At 44.1% G+C, this 21,366-nt stretch overlaps 1 protein-coding gene across 6 annotated transcripts in view; it reads left to right on the forward strand.

Moving 5' to 3' along the window:
* Window positions 1-21,366, forward strand: part of PAM (peptidylglycine alpha-amidating monooxygenase) — a 265,389-nt gene that overhangs the window by 71,473 nt on the left and 172,550 nt on the right. For all 6 annotated transcript variants that reach the window (XM_063964075.1, XM_063964076.1, XM_063964074.1 and 3 more), the window contains one exon: window positions 14,209-14,296. In XM_063964075.1, the coding sequence (XP_063820145.1) occupies window positions 14,209-14,296 (88 nt within the window). The remainder of the gene's footprint in view (window positions 1-14,208; window positions 14,297-21,366) is intronic.

Below are 21,366 nucleotides of genomic sequence, written 5' to 3' on the forward strand. Positions count from 1 at the left end.
GGTTCTGGTGGGATGTTATGTCCTGACGAATGGAGTCAATTTTGGATGTGAAGTAGGTAGCAAAGTCAAGAACAGAAAGTGAAGAGGGGAGTTGAAGCGGGGGTGGGCAGAGGAGCGAGTTGACAGTGGCAAAGAGGTGCCAGGGGTTTGAGGATTGGGGGGAGATGGGGTTTTTGAAGTAAGATGAAGTAAACCCGTGTTTAGAGAGGGTAAGGGTAGCAAACTAGGATGAGAACATAAATTTGTAGTGGAGGAAGTCGGCCTTAGAGCGTGTATGTAATGTAATTCTACAGCTTATCTCTAACTGATTACACGACAAAACGTGGGCACTGTTTGAAAACCACATTTGCTGATAGTGGGTCTGGGAGAAAATAGTTATTGCTTGTCATGTCATGCTAGCATCCTGCACAACACTTACCAGTTCTAATAGGTCAAGTTCCCCCTCTTTTTTTTCTTTTTTTTTATCCATACTTAAGGTATTTTATTCATGTGTTCGTTTTTTGGTGGAGGGGGGAAATACAAACAATAATTTCCTAAATCATTTTGAATCGTGGTATAAATGACATCTTTGACCCGATGTAATGCCGCCCGAGTAGGGTGGTAGTGTGGGATGCTGGCCGAACTCTGAATTTTTTTTTAAAGGGGCAATCACTTACAAGAACTCGGGCAGCATTGCATCCGGCCCCATATGTTCCTACAATTCACGTAACCACATATGATATAATCTAGGAAAAGGCAAGCTCTTTGTTTGCTAATGCCAGAAGCGAAGTCTGGGTGTTCTGTTACCTCCACAGTTTGACTTGTAAATCCTCTTTTTTTTTTTTTTTTTGTGTGTGTGTGTAATTGAGAACTTAAACTGATCTGACCGCCATGTCGCACACAAATAATTCCCCGAGGAATATTGTTCACAATGTGACTTTCACACTATATACACAGTATGTCTACAGAAATAGCTTTTTAGCTACTGAGAAAAGTCAGCAGTGAAAATGAGCACAAATAATTGCACAGAGCCATCATATAAATATATATACATTTTTTATATAAACTGACGTTTTCATTTTGTTAACAGTGAACCTTTTTTTATAATTTTAATATGGAAACAGTTGATGGTATTGCCTTACATTAATTTGAATTGGCGGTAAGATATAATGCACTATGTGCTGAATCTGTGCTAATAAGGCACCTTACCTTTACATAGGGTTCCTTGTAATGAGTACTAATATTGGGGGTCATTCCGAGTTGTTCGCTCGCAAGCTGCTTTTAGCAGCATTGCACACGCTAAGCCGCCGCCTACTGGGAGTGAATCTTAGCTTATCAAAATTGCGAACGAAAGATTAGCAGAATTGCGAATAGACACTTCTTAGCAGTTTCTGAGTAGCTCCACACTTACTCGGCATCTGCGATCAGTTCAGTGCTTGTCGTTCGTGGTTTGACGTCACAAACACACCCAGCGTTCGCCCAGACACTCCTCCGTTTCTCCAGCCACTCCCGCGTTTTTCCCAGAAACGGTAGCGTTTTTTCGCACACACCCATAAAACGGCCAGTTTCCGCCCAGAAACACCCACTTCCTGTCAATCACATTACGATCACCAGAACGAAGAAAAAACCTTGTAATGCCGTGAGTAAAATACCTAACTGCATAGCAAATTTACTTGGCGCAGTCGCACTGCGGACATTGCGCATGCGCATTAGCGACTAATCGCTCCGTTGCGAATAAAAAATAACGAGCGATCAACTCGGAATGACCACCATTATCTCTACAAAGGACACTTGGGTGATGATAACGCCTAATAATTAAAGCTCTAACAAACATCTCTGCATCTGGGAACAGGGAACAGTATTTGATTTGGAGCAGAATTCTTTCCCTTTGAGAAAAATGTGTATTGAGTTATGTAGATCACTCTTCTTTATGGCTACTTTAATATTATAATTTTAGCACACCTATATTATCATCCAATGACCACAGCTCATTTGTGTGGGCTGCATTATATTCAGCCTATAGCTTAGTTGGAAATTGATGCCCTTACAGAAGCATTGCTAGAGCACGTATGCTCATGAACATTGGTTCAGCTCACATTTGCTGTTCCTGCTTTCAGTACAGTATGTGCTGTTTCTACTTTGGATAAGAAATGTAAATTCACATGTACTTACATTGTATACCTGTTTTTATTTTATCAGGGTTTCTCCGACCACTTCCCTTTAAAAAAAAAAAAAAAAATTCTTTCAAGAAAAATATAAAACACAAGTTTAGGATTAATGCTGATGAGTGTATTTTGGTGAAAGTAATCACAATAATCTTGCTGGTGGTTGAACAATGAGAAGATGTGGAACGTAATCAGAGTAGTAATTTATATTACAAAATGAAATCTGCTCCAAAGCTCTTCTCACTCATATCTAAAAATGTCCTCTGTACAGGAGGGTTTCACTGTAGACCATTAGACTAATTCACACCTTGTGTCTGCTTTCTGTTCTCCAAATTACTTCTCTCCGAATCTTTGTATCTGTAGAGAATGTGTCTCATTACGAAGCTTTAAACTGAGGGGTGCGTATAGCACTCCTGTCTGTGTGTTGTGTATAATTGCACAATGATGAGCACTTAGCCTTGTGATACATTTCTAGCAACAACAGGAAAGCTTTTTCCTCTACCCATTCATGGATTACAAACCTCTTCCTGGGTAAGATAATGGCATTTCATACATTACTTCAATTCCTTCTACCATCAAGTATAATCTCCTTAGTCTGGCTTCATAACTGTAAACAAGAGATGCTAAAATCACCCATCGTGTTCGTTTTACCGGTGGCAATACCCGAATAGGAGAATTTAGCAAATTCACTTTAAAAAAGAAAAAAATAATACCTCAATCACTACCTTTCACTTATTTGTATTGATTGTTTTGATCACTTTCACCGGTTTTGGTAGACTGAGACCACCAACCCTAACCGTCGTGACAGGTGGCAATTTTTTTCATAAAAAAAAATTATTGCAGGGCGGGCTGAGGCAGCGGCAGTCAGAACTGCGAGTCATCCCTGGCTCCCTAAGGTAATTGCTGGTCAGGGCAGCTGGCAGCCGCAGGCTCATTGGTACCCTCGGGAGGAGGCAGGAGTGAGGAACCGGTGGGCTGTGTCGAGGCACTGTGGTAACTGTGCCTCAAGCCTGCCTTCCCATGGCATGCACTCGCGACCTCCTGTCGAGATGGTCATGACCCACAGTGTGAGAACCGCTGCGCTAGAGGTTACCTATAATAACTCTTGCCAGGTTGGAATATGATCAGTAGGCTGAATTTTATTTGCTGTGATTACATTTTTGCATATAGAGGAGGAAATCCGTGATTTGCAAATGTGACACATACTTGCAGTGTATTTATATTATGCCTAAAAATATAAATGTCTTGAGGGTGTCTTAGAGACAGTTAGAAGGATTGAGCCTGACATCTGGCTACTCAGCCAGGAAATGTAACTGTCATCTACATCCATTGCTCTCACTCACATGACTGGCCTGTAAACAAATGTCTGCCGCTGTAGATGGTGACTGATTACAGTATGTCACACTTTCACTTAATGTGCTGGAGAAATGCCGATGGAATCAATGTTTTATAGCAGCATTTAATTATTTATTGCTTTTATTTTAATATAAATCAACTGTTTAATAGATGAGTAAGCTATCATTTTTGTTGAAACATATAAATCTGCAAAATATTGATTTGTGTCAGAAATGTGCAAGTTAATTTTAAATCTATGTGTAAGGTACCCATGGACTATGTTCGGAGACGTCGCAGAACATCACAAATACCATGAATTAGTATATGGTCAGTGGATAACTTTGCCAAACTTTATCCACATTTCTTTAACATGCTTTCCAAGGACCTCCTAAAGTGTGCTCATTTAAGCCCTCTGGTGCAGTGTTTATCAAAATCTGCCATTACATTCCAGGTTTTAATGAGATACATGTTGGTTACATTTAATTAGTATCAAAGACAATTTAAGTTGCCTGTGCTCAAGCATGGCTATCCTTAAAACCTGGACTGTAATTGCGAAGGTGGGAAACACTTCTCTAGTGTTTAAGTATTTATTGAAAGTAGCCCCCTGAATGTGAATAAAGTTGGAAGACACCTTTTTCTATCCAAACATACTAGGTCTGTCTCCCCTCTCCTACAAGGGGTGGTCTTCAGGTTCCCGACTGTCGGGATCCCGGCACACAGTATACCGGCGCCGAGATCCCAACAGCCGGCATACCGACCGTTTAGCTCCCTCGTGGGGGTCCACGACCCCCCTGGAGGGAGTTTAAATAGCGTGGCGCGCGTAGTGCCCCACCATGCCCGCAGCGTGGCGAGCGCAGTGAACCCGTAAGGGGCTCATTTGCGCTTGCCACTCTGTCGGTATGCCGGCGGTCGTGCTTCCGGCACCGGCACCGGTATGCTGATCGCCGGGAGCCCGGCCGCCGGCATACCATACTACACCCCCTACAAGTCCTACACTAGCTTCCCTTCCCCTTCAGACCCCAATTCAAGCTTCTCATGTACAAAGCCGTTACTCTGTTCTTTCTCTTTTACATCTCTGATCTTCTCTCCCTTCACACTCCTGTCTGCCCTTTTCACTCCACAAATGAGTGCTGCCTCTCCTGCCAACTGATTATTTCCACCCACTCCTACCACCTCCAGATATCACCTGTACTGCTCCCTACCTGTGGAATTCTCCCCCGCTCCCCCCATCAGACTGTCTACCTCTCTTCAAAACTTCAAATGCGTTCTCAGTACCCGCTTCTTCATCACTGCCATCCAGTTCTCATCCCCATCTGTGTCACCCCTGTCTCTCTGCCCCTCCTCTTTAGAATTTAAGCACTGCTACTCTGTCCCTTACTTATATCATGTACTCTGCAACGCCACCTAACCCTTTTTGCTGCCGCCCTGCTGCATATTTGAGTGGTGCGATTGCTGATGCGGCAGTGTTTATAAACCATGTACTTGTCCTGCATTTTTGTAGTGTTATTGGTACACATCTGACCGACACATCGGGGAACCCACTATCTCGCTAACCGGGTGCCGATCAAGGTAAGTGTACACACTTGATCGGACACTCAATGTGTCAGTCAGGATCCCCAGCTGGGCAGGCATTTGAATTTGCCCACCCAGCTGTGATGGCAGCCCCCCGCAGCAAGTGTAGATATATCGGCCATCGACTTACAGACATGTCAGGGATGCACACCTGCCGGATGGCTCACCATATAGCGGCCGTTCGCTGGAACGGCTGATATATCGGTCAGTGTGTACCCAGCATAACTCTTGGTTTTCTTGATGTACAATATTTATTTGTGTACTTTTGTAAGTTGCTTCGGAACCCTTGTGACACCATATAAATAAAAGATATTAATTATACCAATCTTCAGTTATGCATTTTAGTGTTTTATAGCTTATTGTTACAGAAAAAAGATTCTATGACTTTATTAAAAATCGGAAATCCAAACATATGAACAATATTTAATATATAAATTAGACTATCCAACCATTATTAACAAATGGAAAGCAAATTTGAGTTCTATATAACTGACTAAAGTACACCTTTAGGGGGTACAAACATGCACCCCATATAGAGAATCTGGTACCTATGCTAATTTCCTTTGGATGCACAAGTCGCAGTTAAGGAAACAGCATTGTGCTATTCATCTAGAAAATCTGCAGTGTTTCTCCCCACATGTAGCTCAATCCCAGAGTTTGGTGGCCTCCCCTATCTCCTACAGGTATAGACTCAGGCCTCCTGGCCCTCAGTAGCTTCCTAGCAGACTTGGCTCTGACTGGCTTTCCCAAACCCAGATGGGCTGGTCACATAGGCCGCAGCCCAATTAGTTGTATTCACATCTGCCTTTTCTTCCCTGTGTGGTCAGATACCTGCTGCTGCACACAGAATGCATGTCTCACCAATGCAGTTTACCCTCATACTGGCACAATAGTTATATTTCCACGTAAGGAGTGCCTAGATGGCAGTAAAAGTGCTCCAATAAAGTAGTGGCCAGTGGGCACCCACTAAACTGGACATATCCTTCTAAATGCACATAGTCAAACCCTTGAACAGGATTTAAATATTTAATTCCGCAACACTTTTCTGTCTAACTACAACTGTAGGTTTTACATGCATGTATTACCCTTTCTATAAAATAGTTACTTACTTTTCTCTAACGTCCTAAGTGGATGCTGGGGACTCCGTAAGGACCATGGGGGAATAGCGGCTCCGCAGGAGACTGGGCACAAAAGTAAAGCTTTAGAACTACCTGGTGTGCACTGGCTCCTCCCCCTATGACCCTCCTCCAAGCCTCAGTTAAGATTTTGTGCCCGAACGAGAAGGGTGCACACTAGGTGGCTCTCCTGAGCTGCTTAGTGAAAAGTTTAGTTTTAGGTTTTTTATTTTCAGTGAGACCTGCTGGCAACAGGCTCACTGCATCGAGGGACTAAGGGGAGAAGAAGCGAACTCACCTGCGTGCAGAGTGGATTGGGCTTCTTAGGCTACTGGACATTAGCTCCAGAGGGACGATCACAGGCCCAGCCATGGATGGGTCCCAGAGCCGCGCCGCCGGCCCCCTTACAGAGCTAGAAGACAGAAGAGGTCCGGAAAATCGGCGGCAGAAGACGTCCTGTCTTCAACAAGGTAGCGCACAGCACTGCAGCTGTGCGCCATTGCTCTCAGCACACTTCACACTCCGGTCACTGAGGGTGCAGGGCGCTGGGGGGGGGCGCCCTGAGACGCAATAAAAATACCTTGGATGGCAAAAAATGCATCACATATAGCTCCTGGGCTATATGGATGCATTTAACCCCTGCCAGAATACATAGAAAAACGGGAGATAAGGCCGCCGAGAAGGGGGCGGAGCCTATCTCCTCAGCACACTGGCGCCATTTTCCCTCACAGCTCCGTTGGAGGGAAGCTCCCTGGCTCTCCCCTGCAGTCACTACACTACAGAAAGGGTTAAAAAAGAGAGGGGGGGGCACTAATTACGCGCAGTATTAAAGATACAGCAGCTATAAGGGGAAAAACACTTGTATAAGGTTATCCCTGTATATATATAGCGCTCTGGTGTGTGCTGGCAAACTCTCCCTCTGTCTCCCCAAAGGGCTAGTGGGGTCCTGTCCTCTATCAGAGCATTCCCTGTGTGTGTGCTGTATGTCGGTACGTTTGTGTCGACGTGTATGAGGAGAAAAATTATGTGGAGACGGAGCAGATTGCCTGTAATAGTGATGTCACCCCCTAGGGGGTCGACACCTGAGTGGATGAACTGTTGGAAGGAATTACGTGACAGTGTCAGCTCTGTATAAAAGACAGTGGTTGACATGAGACAGCCGGCTACTCAGCTTGTGCCTGTCCAGACGTCTCATAGGCCGTCAGGGGCTCTAAAGCGCCCGTTACCTCAGATGGCAGATATAGACGCCGACACGGATACTGACTCCAGTGTCGACGGTGAAGAGACAAATGTGACTTCCAGTAGGGCCACACGTTACATGATGGAGGCAATGAAAAATGTTTTACACATTTCTGATAATACGAGTACCACCAAAAAGGGGTATTATGTTCGGTGAGGAAAAACTACCTGTAGTTTTCCTGAATCTGAGAAATTAAATGAGGTGTGTGATGATGCGTGGGTTTCCCCCGATAACAACTGATAATTTCTAAAATGTTATTGGCATTATATCCTTTCCCGCCAGAGGTTATGGTGCGTTGGGAAACACCCCCTAGGGTGGATAAAGCGCTCACACGCTTGTAAGGGCTCTACCCTCTCCTGAGATGGCCGCCCTTAAGGATCCTGCTGATAGAAAGCAGGAGGGTATCCTAAAATGTATTTACACACATACTGGTGTTATACTGCGACCAGCAATCGCCTCAGCCTGGATGTGCAGTGCTGGGTTGGCGTGGTCGGATTCCCTGACTGAAAATATTGATACCCTAGATAGGGACAGTATATTTTTGCCTATAGAGCATTTAAAAGATGCATTTCTATATATGCGTGATGCACAGCGGAATATTTGCCGACTGGCATCAAGTCCAAGTGCGTTGTCCATTTCTACCAGTAGAGGGTTATGGACACGACAGTGGTCAGGTGATGCGGATTTCAAACGGCATTTGGAAGCAACATGAGAAGACGCCGTATTATCAGGCGCAGTCTTTTCGTGGACAAGCGGGCAAAAGGTTCCTCATTTCTGCCCCGTGACAGAGGGAGAGGAAAAAGGCTGCAGAAATCAGCCAGTTCCCAGGAACAGAAACCCTCTCCCGCCTCTGCCAAGCCCTCAGTATGACGCTGGGGCTTTACAAGCAAAATCAGGCACGGTGGGGGGCCCGTCTCAATGAATTTCAGCGCGCAGTGGGCTCACTCGCAAGTAGACCCCTGGATCCTTCAGGTGATATCTCAGGGGTACAAATTGGAATTCGATACGTCTCCCCCTCGCCGTTTCCTAAAGTCGGCTTTACCGATGTCTCCTTCTGACAGGGAGACAGTTTTGGAAGCCATTCACAAGCTGTATTCCCAGCAGGTGATAATCAAGGTACCCCTCCTGCAACAGGGAACGGGGTATTATTCCACACTGTTGTGGTACCGAAGCCGGACGGCTCGGTGAGACCGATTCTAAATCTAAAATCTTTGAACACTTACATACAGAGGTTCAAATTCAAGATTGAGTCACTCAGAGCAGTGATTGCGAACCTGGAAGAAGGGGACTACATGATGTCTCGGGACATCGAGGATGCTTACCTTCATGTCCAAATTTACCCTTCTCACCAAGGGTACCTCAGGTTTATGGTACAGAACTGTCACTATCCGTTCAGACGCTGCTGTATGGATGGTCCACGGCACCCCGGGTCTTTACCAAGGTAATGGCCGAAATGATGATATTCCTTCGAAGGAAGGGAATTTTAGTTATCCCTTACTTGGACGATTCCCTGATAAGGGTAAGATCCAGGGAACAGTTAGAGATCGGTGTAGCACTATCTCAGGTAGTGTTGCGGCAGCACGATTGGATTCTCAATATTCCAAAATCGCAGCTGGTTCCGACGACTCGTCTTCTGTTCCTAGGGATGATCCTGGACACAGTCCAGAAAAAGGTGTTTCTCCCGGAGGAAAAAGCCAGGGAGTTATCCAAGCTAGTCAGGAACCCCCTAAAACCGAGCCAAGTCTCAGTGCATCAATGCACAAGGGTTCTGGGTAAAATGGTGGCTTCCTACGAAGCAATCCCATTCGGCAGATTCCACGCAAGAACTTTCCAGTGGGACCTGCTGGACAAATGGTCCGGGTCGCATCTTCAGATGCATCAGCGGATAACCCTGTCACCAAGAACAAGGGTGTCCCTCCTGTGTTGGTTGCAGAGTGCTCATCTTCTAGAGGGCCGCAGATTCGGCATTCAGGACTGGGTCCTGGTGACCACGGATGCCAGCCTGCGAGGCTGGGGAGCAGTCACACAGGGAAGGAATTTCCAGGGCTTATGGTCAAGCCTGGAGACATCACTTCACATAAATATCCTGAAGCTAAGGGCCATTTACAATGCTCTAAGCTTAGCAAAACCTCTGCTTCAAGGTCAGCCGGTGTTGATCCAGTCGGACAACATCACGGCAGTCACCCACGTAAACAGACAGGGTGGCACAAGAAGCAGGAGGGCAATGGCAGAAGCTGCAAGGATTCTTCGCTGGGCGGAAAATCATGTGATAGCACTGTCAGCAATTCCGGGAGTGGACAACTGGGAAGCAGACTTCCTCAGCAGACACGACCTCCACCCGGGAGAGTGGGGACTTCACCCAGAAGTCTTCCACATGATTATAAACCGTTGGGAAAAACTCGACAGGTATTGCGCCAGGTCAAGGGACCCTCAGGCAATAGCTGTAGACGCTCTGGTAACACCGTGGGTGTACCAGTCAGTGTATGTGTTCCCTCATCTGCCTCTCATACCCAAGGTACTGAGATTGATAAGATGGAGAGGAGTAAGCACTATATTCGTGGCTCCGGATTGGCCAAGAAGGACTTGGTAACCGGAACTTCAAGAGATGCTCACGGAGGATCCGTGGCCTCTACCTCTAAGAAGGGACCTGCTCCAGCAAGGACCCTGTCTGTTCCAAGACTTACCGCGGCTGCGTTTGACGGCATGGCGGTTGAACGCCGGATCCTGAAGGAAAAAAGGCATTCCGGATGAAGTCATCCCTATCCAGGAAGGATGTAACAGCAAAACATTATCACCGCATTTGGCGAAAATATGTTGCGTGGTGCGAGGCCAGTAAGGCCCGACGGAGGAAATTCAACTGGGTCGATTCCTACATTTCCTGCAAACAGGAGTGTCTATGGGCCTGAAATTGGGGTCCATTAAGGTTCAAATTTCGGCCCTGTCAATTTTCTTCCAAAAAGAACTAGCTTCAGTCCCTGAAGTTCAGACGTTGTAAAAGGGGTACTGTATATACAGCCTCCTTTTGTGCCTCCAGTGGCACCTTGAGATCTCAAGGTAGTTTTTGGGTTCCAAAAGTCACATTGGTTTGAACCACTTAAATCTGTGGAGTTAAAATATCTCACATGGAAAGTGGTCATGCTGTTGGCCCTGGCCTGGGTCAGGCGCGTGTCAGAATTGGCGGCTTTATCCTGTAAAAGCCCTTATCTGATTTTCCATTCGGACAGGGCGGAATTGAGGACTCGTCCTCTGTTTCTCCCTAAGGTGGTTTCAGCGTTTCACCTGAATCAACCTATTGTGGTGCCTGCGGCTACTAGGGACTTGGAGGACTCCAAGTTGCTAGACGTTATCAGGGCCCTGAAAATATATGTTTCCAGGACGGCTGGAGTCAGAATATCTGACTCGCTGTTTATCCTGTATGCACCTAACAAGCTGGGTGCTCCTGCTTCTAAGCAGACTATTGCTCGTTGGATTTGTAGTACAATTCAGCTTGCACATTCTGTGGCAGGCCTGCCACAGCCAAAAATCTGTAAATGCCCACTCCACAAGGAAGATGGGCTCATCTTGGGCGGCTGCCCGAGGGGTCTCGGCTTTACAACTTTGCCGAGCAGCTACTTGGTCAGGAGCAAATACGTTTGTAAAATTCTACAAAATTGATACCCTGGCTGAGGAGGACCTGGAGTTCTCTCATTTGCTGCTGCAGAGTCATCCGCACTCTCCCGCCCGTTTGGGAGCTTTGGTATAATCCCCATGGTCCTTACGGAGTCCCCAGCATCCACTTAGGACGTTAGAGAAAATAAGAATTTACTTACCGATAATTCTATTTCTCGTAGTCCGTAGTGGATGCTGGGCGCCCATCCCAAGTGCGGATTGTCTGCAATACTGGTACATAGTTATTGTTACCAAAAAATCGGGTTATTGCTGTAGTGAGCCATCTTTTCTAGAGGCTCCTCTGTTATCATGCTGTTAACTGGGTTTAGATCACGAGTTGTACGGTGTGATTGGTGTGGCTGGTATGAGTCTTACCCGGGATTCAAAATCCTTCCTTATTGTGTACGCTCGTCCGGGCACAGTATCCTAACTGAGGCTTGGAGGAGGGTCATAGGGGGAGGAGCCAGTGCACACCAGGTAGTTCTAAAGCTTTACTTTTGTGCCCAGTCTCCTGCGGAGCCGCTATTCCCCCATGGTCCTTACGGAGTCCCCAGCATCCACTACGGACTACGAGAAATAGAATTATCGGTAAGTAAATTCTTATTATTTTCCTTCCGTATTTATCCTCCAATTTCAATTTGGGCAGTTCACTTCCTCAAAGAAAACAAAAATGGCCTCTGCGCAGCTCATCTGCATTTGGCTCACTTTCATCATGATACTGTTTGTACTTCAGTATGTTGTGTTACACAAATACTGTAGTCATAATTTTATTAATATTTGTCGCCATGCTCATCCTCTTGAGTATTTCTGACTACATGAATAGAAAGTCTGTGTACATAGTGGTTTAGAAGTGTTACAAGCAGGAGGGGTGGCACTGGATATACCGGCTGTCAGGATCCCGGCACTCCGCATACCGACGCCGCAATCCCGACCGCCGGTATACTGACAAGTATTCCCCCTCTTGGGGTGTCCACGTCACCCCTGGAGGGAGAATAAATAGCGTAGCGCGGCGAGCCCGCAAGGGGCTCTTTTGCGGTGGTTGGGATCCCGGCGCCAGTATGCTGGTCGCCGGGATCCCAAGCGCTGGTAACTCATACCACACCCGACAAGGGCCGTGTGCAGACTCCGTCTGGGCCACCACCTCTCTTTCTGGTTGCTCTGTAGACTCTGGGCACTAGGGTCACTAGGAGAACTTAATGCTGCCACAGAGTCTAGTGCACATGCGCAGGTCTCCAGGGAAATGGCGCAGCAGTAATTATCCCAGTGATATTCTTACTGCGCATGTGCAAAACGCTGGGGAAATGGCTGCTGCAACATTCTCCTGGTGATTTCTGCAGCGCTGCTGCTGCCTCTGCGGTCCTCCAGAGGATAAGTATTGAACAAAAATGGGTGTGTGCTGTGGGCCCCCTTGCACCCCGGGGGACGGTGTGCACCCATTATAAATCCGGCAGTGGGTCACAAGTAAGCTGCTTTTAATTGTTTTCTATAAAAAGATGTCTAGGAATTGTTTTTCTATTCCTGCATTTAGCCAGATGGAAGTGTATTGTTTGATTTATAGATCTGTGAATGGACAATGTGCTGTACATCTGCCATTGGCTGGGTAATGTGCTCCTCTCGCATCAGGTGTTTCTATGGTGTAGTGCAGTGGTTCACAAATATTTTTTTTTTCTTGGGTGTATTCACCGGGCCATATTTAGATTTCATATCCGTTGTGCCAGTAGAAGCAGCTGTTCTGTTCCTATGAGCCTTGTTTCTATTCATTGACTTTTAGGTATTGTATTAGTCATTGCTTACCTATATCATTATTGTTTCTGTACAATAGCACTTTATGAGGGGGAAATGTATTGGTTTTGAAAATAAAAAAATACATTACATTAGAAAGCTTTTGTTTTGTTTTTTAAACCACAAATGTGGAAATCGCAGTGTAAATGCACTTTTATAATACTGCATGCAGTTGCACATGGATTTATTGGGGAATTTATGGATTTGTGGAACAATAAGACGTGCACCAGGTCCATTCCACTGTTACGTATGGGGCATACAGTATGTACACGTTTTAACATATAGGGCGGAATTCAAATGTTAGTTTGCTGGCACCCAATAGATTTGTAGCTCTGTTTCGTCACGATCGCTGTCGGCGTCTGCTTTTCAGCTCGTGCCCCCCTGGGGATGGCGAGCTGAAATGGCGTGAAAAGTGACCCCTTTGGGCACTCAAACGGTGCTTTTTTTCGTGATTGCGCCCAGCACTTTGGCTGGGTTTAGCTACTGTATGCAGCTAAACCTGAACTTTATGGGCGCAATCAGCACAAAAAAAAATAGTTTTCATAAACGTAACACAAGGCAGGTTTTTTCATGTTTGTTTGTTTGTTTGTTTGTTTGTTTTTTAAAGATGGATGTAATATTCCTCAAACTACTGTAGGCTATTTTTATAGATCGAAAACAAATTTCTCTGTTATACCCAGTACAATATCACAAAATTTAGTTGTAACATACGGGAAGAGCCAAGTCCACTACCGTTTTGTAAGGGAAGCTACTTGGTAATTTCCCATAACTTCAATTTAAGATCCTGTGTTTATTTTTTATATGAATATCTCTGAGAAGGAGCTATAATGTAACTTGTCACTCTATGGCAAAAACTCAAATGATACACAGCTACAGATTATTTTTCCAGTGTCATGTATGGGACATTTTGACTAATTTTCATGAATTGGCCTACCAGTGCATGTAAGGTATCTGTTGGAGGGTTCCTTGCTTAGTGTGTGGGTGTTGGTGGTGTTATTATTAGTATTCATGGTTTCAGTATGTGTGATCGGCGGATGGGATGCGGGTGGTCACAATACTGACGCTGGCATCCCAATCTTTAAAATCCTGACAGGGGTGAGATAAGTATGCTATCCCCTACTCCCTATCCCTAAGCCTCCCTTCCAGCAACCTAACCCTAACCCTTCCCCCTTAGTGTCTAAACCTAACCTTCCCCTGGTGGAGCCTAACCCTAACCTCCCGCCACAGCTTAACCCTATAATTATGAGCCAGCAGAATACGTTCTGTGAAAAGTAATGGAAATATGTCTGGCTTTGGTGTGAAAGCTATAGTTTTAATTTGCTGATCATACTTAGTAGATACTTTACCATGTTGTTTTTTGTGTGTGTCCTAGTTGACTTCAAGCCTCATGCCAATATGGATACAGCACATCACATGCTTCTGTTTGGATGCAGCTCCCCCTTGTCCACTGATGACTACTGGTACGTATGTCTCTATAACATGTCTGCTTTGTAGTATATATGTTGTGTGAAAGCAGTAACATGAGTTCACTGTCTTTTTTTATTTGTTAACTTCTTTTGCTTTTTTTTATGGTGGTTGAAAATGTTTTTGCACATATACTTGGAACACTTCTCACCCAAATCTATGTGGTCACTCCTTAAGTTCACCACGGGCATGCCATACTCCTGAGAAGCTACTTCCCTTTTACCCATGTCTAACCAGGACTGTCCTGTGAAAAAGTGATATGATGGAGGTGATGGTATGCTTTGCATATCTTGTTCCCATCCTTAATAGGATCATCATCCAGTATGTTGGTTATTGTCATCAAGCATATCCCCTTATATTAGCCAGTGTTTCCTGTCATCTTCTGTTACCCCAGAATTGGTTAACCAATTTGCCCTCCACCAAGATGTATGATCAGATTGGTTAGAAGTCCAGTCGAACAAACAATTATAAGGCACAATTATAAGGATTAAACTGTGTGGGAGTATATTTAGTACGTGTACTGTATGATGATCTAGTAAATGTATAAAATGATCCCATTAGCCTCTGGGTCCAGCTATAGATGCTTCGGGAACTGCCATCTCTCCAGCTGTTAAACTACACACCTCCAGCATTTTTTTTTTTTTACAGCTTAAGGAATAGCGACCTGTGGACAGCACAGAATTTTGAAACCGAAAACCTTGATACATTTCTGGTTTCCGTTCATTTTTGCTGTGTCTGCTCTGTCTGCTAATATTCTTCACCATGTTTTAAGAAGAAGTACATTTTTTTTTATAGTGGTATACGGTTGCCTTAATGCCTTTTGTGTGTAAGTGTTTGCTCTTGTGAGAGTGATGTGTTTGGCTGTATCCATTGCAATGGGTGGATACAAATACGCTCATAGCAATGCGCTGCAAGTAATGATGAATGTGTGTCTCGGCAGGCAGTAACACCGTGCCAGCACTTAGTAAATCACCTTCTATGCCTTCATTACGGTTTCTGTTTATATTCTTGTGTAATGTATTTTTTCTCATACATTCTCTGCGCTGAATAAATTGAAGAGTAGCAAATAATGTAACCATGATATGCATTATTTATTGACATTTTGAATGAGGGTTTTAATATGTATGACCCATATGCAAATGAGTAGTATTTACGGAAGACAAATGTAACCCACTAAAAGGTTAATGCATTAGTAATACTTTGTCTCTATCTTCCTTTCTGGCATTATCACATCTCTTAATTGGGTTATGCCTATATGGCTTTATTAATTGTGTGTGTAAACCAGTGACGTATACCTGTAAATGAAGTCATGGACTCTGCTACGCACTATGCAGATGATAGAAACTCAGATGCATTCTAATGCTTACTTGCTTCCCCGAGAGATTATTCCTGTTTAACCTCCGTAATACAAGTGACATTTCTGTTCAGATTTTTTCAATCCGTTTAGTGCTGTTTGTGACCGGGCCTTGTCCTTTTCTATTTCCTTGGCATAATTGGATGTTTTTTTTAGAAGCAGCAATTCTTTCTTCTTTTAAAATAATATCACATTGACCCAGGTTTTGGTCCCTCTCTTTTAAATCTGAACGAATAAAGAAAGCGCTAGAAAATGCATATTGAGATTATTCCAAATATTTATCTTAGAGCATATTTGTCTGCTCCCTTCCTGCACTCTGACATGTAAAAAAAATCTGACTGTAACCACGTCTAGCTAATAACCAAATGTACAGGTATATACCTTAATCTTTAATTAAGAGTATTAGCATGTACAGTTGTGCTCATAAGTTTACATACCCTAGCAGAATTTGTGATTTTCTGGCTATTTGTCAGAGAATATGAATCATGACTCACAAACTTTTCTTTCACTCATGGTTAGTGGTTGGGTGATGCCATTTATTGTCAAACAACTGTGTTTACTCTTTTTAAATCATGACAGCAGAAACTACCCAAATGACCCTGATCAAAAGTTTACATACCCTGGAGATTTTGGTCTGATAACATGCACACAAGTTGACACAAACGGTTTTGAATGGCTACTAAAGGTAACCATCCTCACCTGTGATCTGTTTGCTTGTAATCAGTGTGTGTGTAAAAGGTCAGTGAGTTTCTGGACTCCTGAAAGACCCTTGCATCTTTCATCCAGTGCTGCACTGACATGTTTGGATTCTGAGTCATGGGGAAAGCAAAAGAATTGTCAAAGGATCTGCGGGAAAAGGTAATTGAACTGTATAAAACAGGAAAAGGATATAAAAAGATATCCAAGCAATTGAGAATGCCAATCAGCAGTGTTCAAACTCTAATTAAGAAGTGGAAAATGAGGGATTCTGTGGAAACCAAATCACGGTCAGGTAGACCAACAAAAATTTCAGCCACAACTGCCAGGAAAATTGTTCGGGATGCAAACAAAAATCCACAAATAACTTCAACTGAAATACAGGACTCTCTCAAAAAAGTGGTGTGGTTGTTTCAAGATGCACAATAAGGAGACATTTGAAGAAAAATGGGCTGCATGGTCGATTCGCCAGAAGAAAGCTATTACTACGCAAATGCCACAAAGCATCCCGCTTACAATACTCCAAACAGCACAGAGGCCAGCCTCAAAACTTCTGGAACAAAGTAATTTGGAGTGATGAGACCAAAATGTAACTTTTTGGCCACAACCATAAACGTTACATTTGGAGAGGAGTCAACAAGGCCTATGATGAAAGGTACACAATTTCTACTGTGAAACACGGAGGCGGATCGCTGATGTTTTGGGAATGGGTGAGCTACAAAGGCACTGGAAACTTGGTCAAAATTGATGGCAAGATGAATGCAGCATGTTATCAGAAAATACTGGAGGAAAATTTGCACTCCCGGAAGCTGCGCATGGGACGTACTTGGACGTTCCAACATGACAATGATCCAAAACACAAGGCCAAGTCGACCTGTCATTGGCTGCAGCAGAATAAAGTGAAGGTTCTGGAGTGGCCATCTCAGTCTCCTGACCTCAATATCATTGAGCCACTCTGGGGAGATCTCAAAAGTGCAGTTCATGCAAGACAGCCCAAGAATTTACAGGAGCTGGAGGCTTTTTGCCATGAAGAATGGGCAGCTTTACCATCTGAGAAAATAAATAGCCTCATCCACAACTACCACAAAAGACTTCAAGCTGTCATTGATGTTAAAGGGGGCAATACACGGTATTAAGAACTGGGGTATGTAAACTTTTGATCAGGGTCATTTGGGTAGTTTCTGTTGTCATTATGATTTAAAAAGAGTAAACACAGTTGTTTGACAATAAATGGCTTCACCCAACCACTAACCATGAGTGAAAGAAAAGTTTGTGAGTTATCATTCATATTCTCTGACAAATGGCCAGAAAATCACAAATTCTGCTAGGGTATGTAAACTTATGAGCACAACTATATATAGATTGATTCAATCTAAATGTACAGCAATATAACCATCAAGTTAGGGCATTAGTTACAAAACAAAATAAGACAGGAAAAATCTGTGAATGAATTCTGCTTAAATAACATTGCTGGTCCCTAAAATGACTAAAAGGTAATCCTTGTGAAATCTGGTGGAATGTACAGATGGCAAGTGGGTTCCACAATATCCAATTGAACCCACAATTAACAATGTCCTGTGAGGAGGGGAGATCTGCCTGATTTGGGGTGGCGGGCAGGGAGTAAGGAGGTAGGCAAGGCTGTATGAGAGGGAGATCTGTGGGGGCAAGCACTGTGTGTGTGTTGGGGGGTAGCTGAGTGAGGTCTTAAACTGGCCCAGGAGAGCAAAAATAATATCCATCTGTGGAAGTTGAACCCATTGGCACAAACAGATGAAAGCTCCTGCCACTGAGTGCTCCCAAAAACAGTATTGACACATAAATGTCAACCGTTGTTAAAAAAAAATGTTGACAGACAACATGTTGACATGTGAGATTTTAACCTCGTCGGTATGTCGACAGGAGGGCTAGGGTTAGTTGACTGAGGGGGTGGGCTAGTGTTAGGCACTAGGTAAGGTAACTGGGGGTTAGGCACTAGGGTTAGGTGACTGAAGGGAGGTTAGGGTTAGGCACTAGGGTTAGGTGATTGAAGGGCGGTTAGAGTTAGGTGACTGGGGGTGGGTTTAGGGTTAGGTGGCGGAGGGGGTTAGGGTTAGGTAAACTGAGGGGTGGTGGGGGGGGGTTAGGGATAAGCACTAGAGGGAGGGTTAGAGTTGTGGGTATGCTCGCTAGAACTTCACTCCATCATGTGACATCACTGGAAGTGACAGCCACATGACTGCCAGGACCAGGAAGTGACTACATGATGAATGTTGACAGTAGGACTGCCGACATCTCATTCCACACCCGAATAGTGGTCTAGCTACACTGCATTGTTATATTCTATTGTATTGTCTATAGTGATGTGTGCTAAACTGCCCTAGGTGCACCAAGCACCTGCGACTAAACATCGCAATGTGTATGGGCAGTTGATGCAAATATATGCACGTGCCTGTGTACCTCCACGCTACCAATAGCAAACTACTTGCGGGTGTGAATAGCCGCAGCCTGGATGAGGGTGGCTATACAGTGCATCAGGAAAGTATATGCAAAAATCTCAAAAACACTTTTTTCACATTGTCATTATGGGGTATTGGGGGTCATTCCGAGTTGTTCGCTCGGTATTTTTTTTTCGCAACGGAGCGATTAGTCGCTAATGCGCATGCGCAATGTCCGCAGTGCGACTGCGCCAAGTAAATTTGCTATGCAGTTAGGTATTTTACTCACGGCATTACGAGGTTTTTTCTTCGTTCTGGTGATCGTAATGTGATTGACAGGAAATGGGTGTTTCTGGGCGGAAACAGGCCGTTTTATGGGTGTGTGCGAAAAAACGCTACCGTTTCTGGGAAAAACGCGGGAGTGGCTGGAGAAACGGAGGAGTGTCTGGGCGAACGCTGGGTGTGTTTGTGACGTCAAACCAGGAACGACAAGCACTGAACTGATCGCAGATGCCGAGTAAGTCTGGAGCTACTCAGAAACTGCTAAGAGGTGTGTGGTAGCAATTTAGAGAATCTTTCGTTCGCAATTTTAAGAAGCTAAGATTCACTCCCAGTAGGCGGCGGCTTAGCGTGTGTAAAGCTGCTAAAAGCAGCTTGCGTGCGAACAATTCGGAATGACCCCCATTGTGTGTAGAATTTTGAGGGGAAAAAATTATTTTATTCCAGTTTGGAATAAGGCTGTAACATAACAAAATGTGGAAAAAGTGAAGCGCTGTGAATACTTTCCGGATGCACTGTATGTGTATGTGAAATTTATGTTATGTGTTGCACATAATTCATTGGGTCGCTGTTCCGCTAGATTCTAAAGGTGACCATTCATTTTCCCTCATGCAAGAAAGCAATATTGCATGCATGAAATAAACAGTGAGAACGCCTTTATGTACAGTATATTGTTGTTGTTGTTATTATTATGTATATTGCACCAATCACTGTTTGCAGTGTTGTGTATATGTGTTATTGATGGTTTACAGTAAAACAATTTATAAATAAACCCTACCCTTCACTGGGTTAAAGTTCCACTTATGTTGGCCTGTTCTGCATAACCAATTATCATGTCTGTATATTCCATCAGAGCTTATTCACTCTCGTGTTATTAGTGAAATTAGTTCTGTTTTCTATTTAAAATGTCAGTTGTCTGTGGCATTGACTTTCCCAAAACTGCAGAACAGCGGTGTTGTGCGGAGCATGAGCCGAGAGGAGGTAATTTGTAAGAGATAATGGCAACAACAGACATGGCATTTTCATCTACAGTCCTGACAGCTGCGGTTTGCAGATTTCACTAATAATTTTGCTCTGCTCTTTTTTTTCTTCTTTTTTCTTTCTGTATACGAATTAAAAAAAGATAACATGTGAAGGAAGGATCATTCGCCCATGAGTCCTCTTTCTTTTCAGATCTTTACTATAAGGGTGTCTACACACGGTGAGATATTTTTTTCCAATTTTGACTATATAGTCAAAATCGCAAGAAACGTTAGTGCAGATCGCACCTTGCGATCCTGATTTGATCCCGATGCACGGCCCCGCCAGGTCGGTATCGCAAGAAAAGATAGACTGTGCAGGCAAGTCAATCCTTGCTAGATCGGTGTACTATCTAGTTCATCTCACATGTCAATGACATCTCACATAAGCCAAAATCTCACATAAGCCAAAATCGGAAGTACACATAGTCCATAACTCAAGAAAAGTTAGTCAAAATCGGTGTTGCTGGGCTCCGGGGAGTTCAAGGGAAATTGCAAGTGAAAATCGTACATAGCAAGGATCTCACCGTGTGTACACACCCGAAGGCTGGTGTCTAACAAATTTAGGATTATGGGCAGGGCAAAATTTAAAATAAATAAATCTAACTTCCTGACTCAGATGCAGCCCTGGCACATGAAGCTCCGCAAAGTCTAAAGTGGTTTGTTGTGCTCAGTCGGTTATGGGTCATTAGGTCGACCACACTTAGGTCCACAGTCATTAGGTGGACATGAACAATGTTGACATGGAAAAAGGTCGGCATGAGGTTTTGTTTTTAGTTTTTTTTTTTTAAGTTGTTTTTTTTTGTGCACTTTTCTTCGTAAAGTGATGGGGAACCCCAATTAGTGCAATGTGTCCCCGCCCATGGCTCACGCTTCGGGAAAGGTGCCTCCTTGCGCTCGGCACAGGTTACTATTCCCAATCGTAGTCCACGTGGATCGTAAAGTATGAAAAAGTTAAAAAAAGTAAAAATGTAAAAAACTCATGTTGACTTTGTTCATGTCGACCTAGTGACAATATCAACCTAGTGCATGTCGACCAATAGTGGTCGACCTAATTACCGTATCCCTGCTCAGTCAGTGTGACAAAGAGTTCCGTCATTCGCAGTGTATCTGTATACTGGCACCAGTACACCAAAGTGACTGAAACCAATGACTTATATTGAGAGCAGAGCACAACACTGACACTCACAAGCACAACGTGTATTATAACAAATAGCACAATAGCCGGATTTGCCAGCTCATGCCGTCTGATTACACGTTTAATAGTCTGTGAATAGAGGTTGATGGAATGTGCAATACAAAAA

This window comes from Pseudophryne corroboree, chromosome 1, assembly GCF_028390025.1.
Source record: "Pseudophryne corroboree isolate aPseCor3 chromosome 1, aPseCor3.hap2, whole genome shotgun sequence".
Taxonomy (NCBI): domain Eukaryota; kingdom Metazoa; phylum Chordata; class Amphibia; order Anura; family Myobatrachidae; genus Pseudophryne; species Pseudophryne corroboree.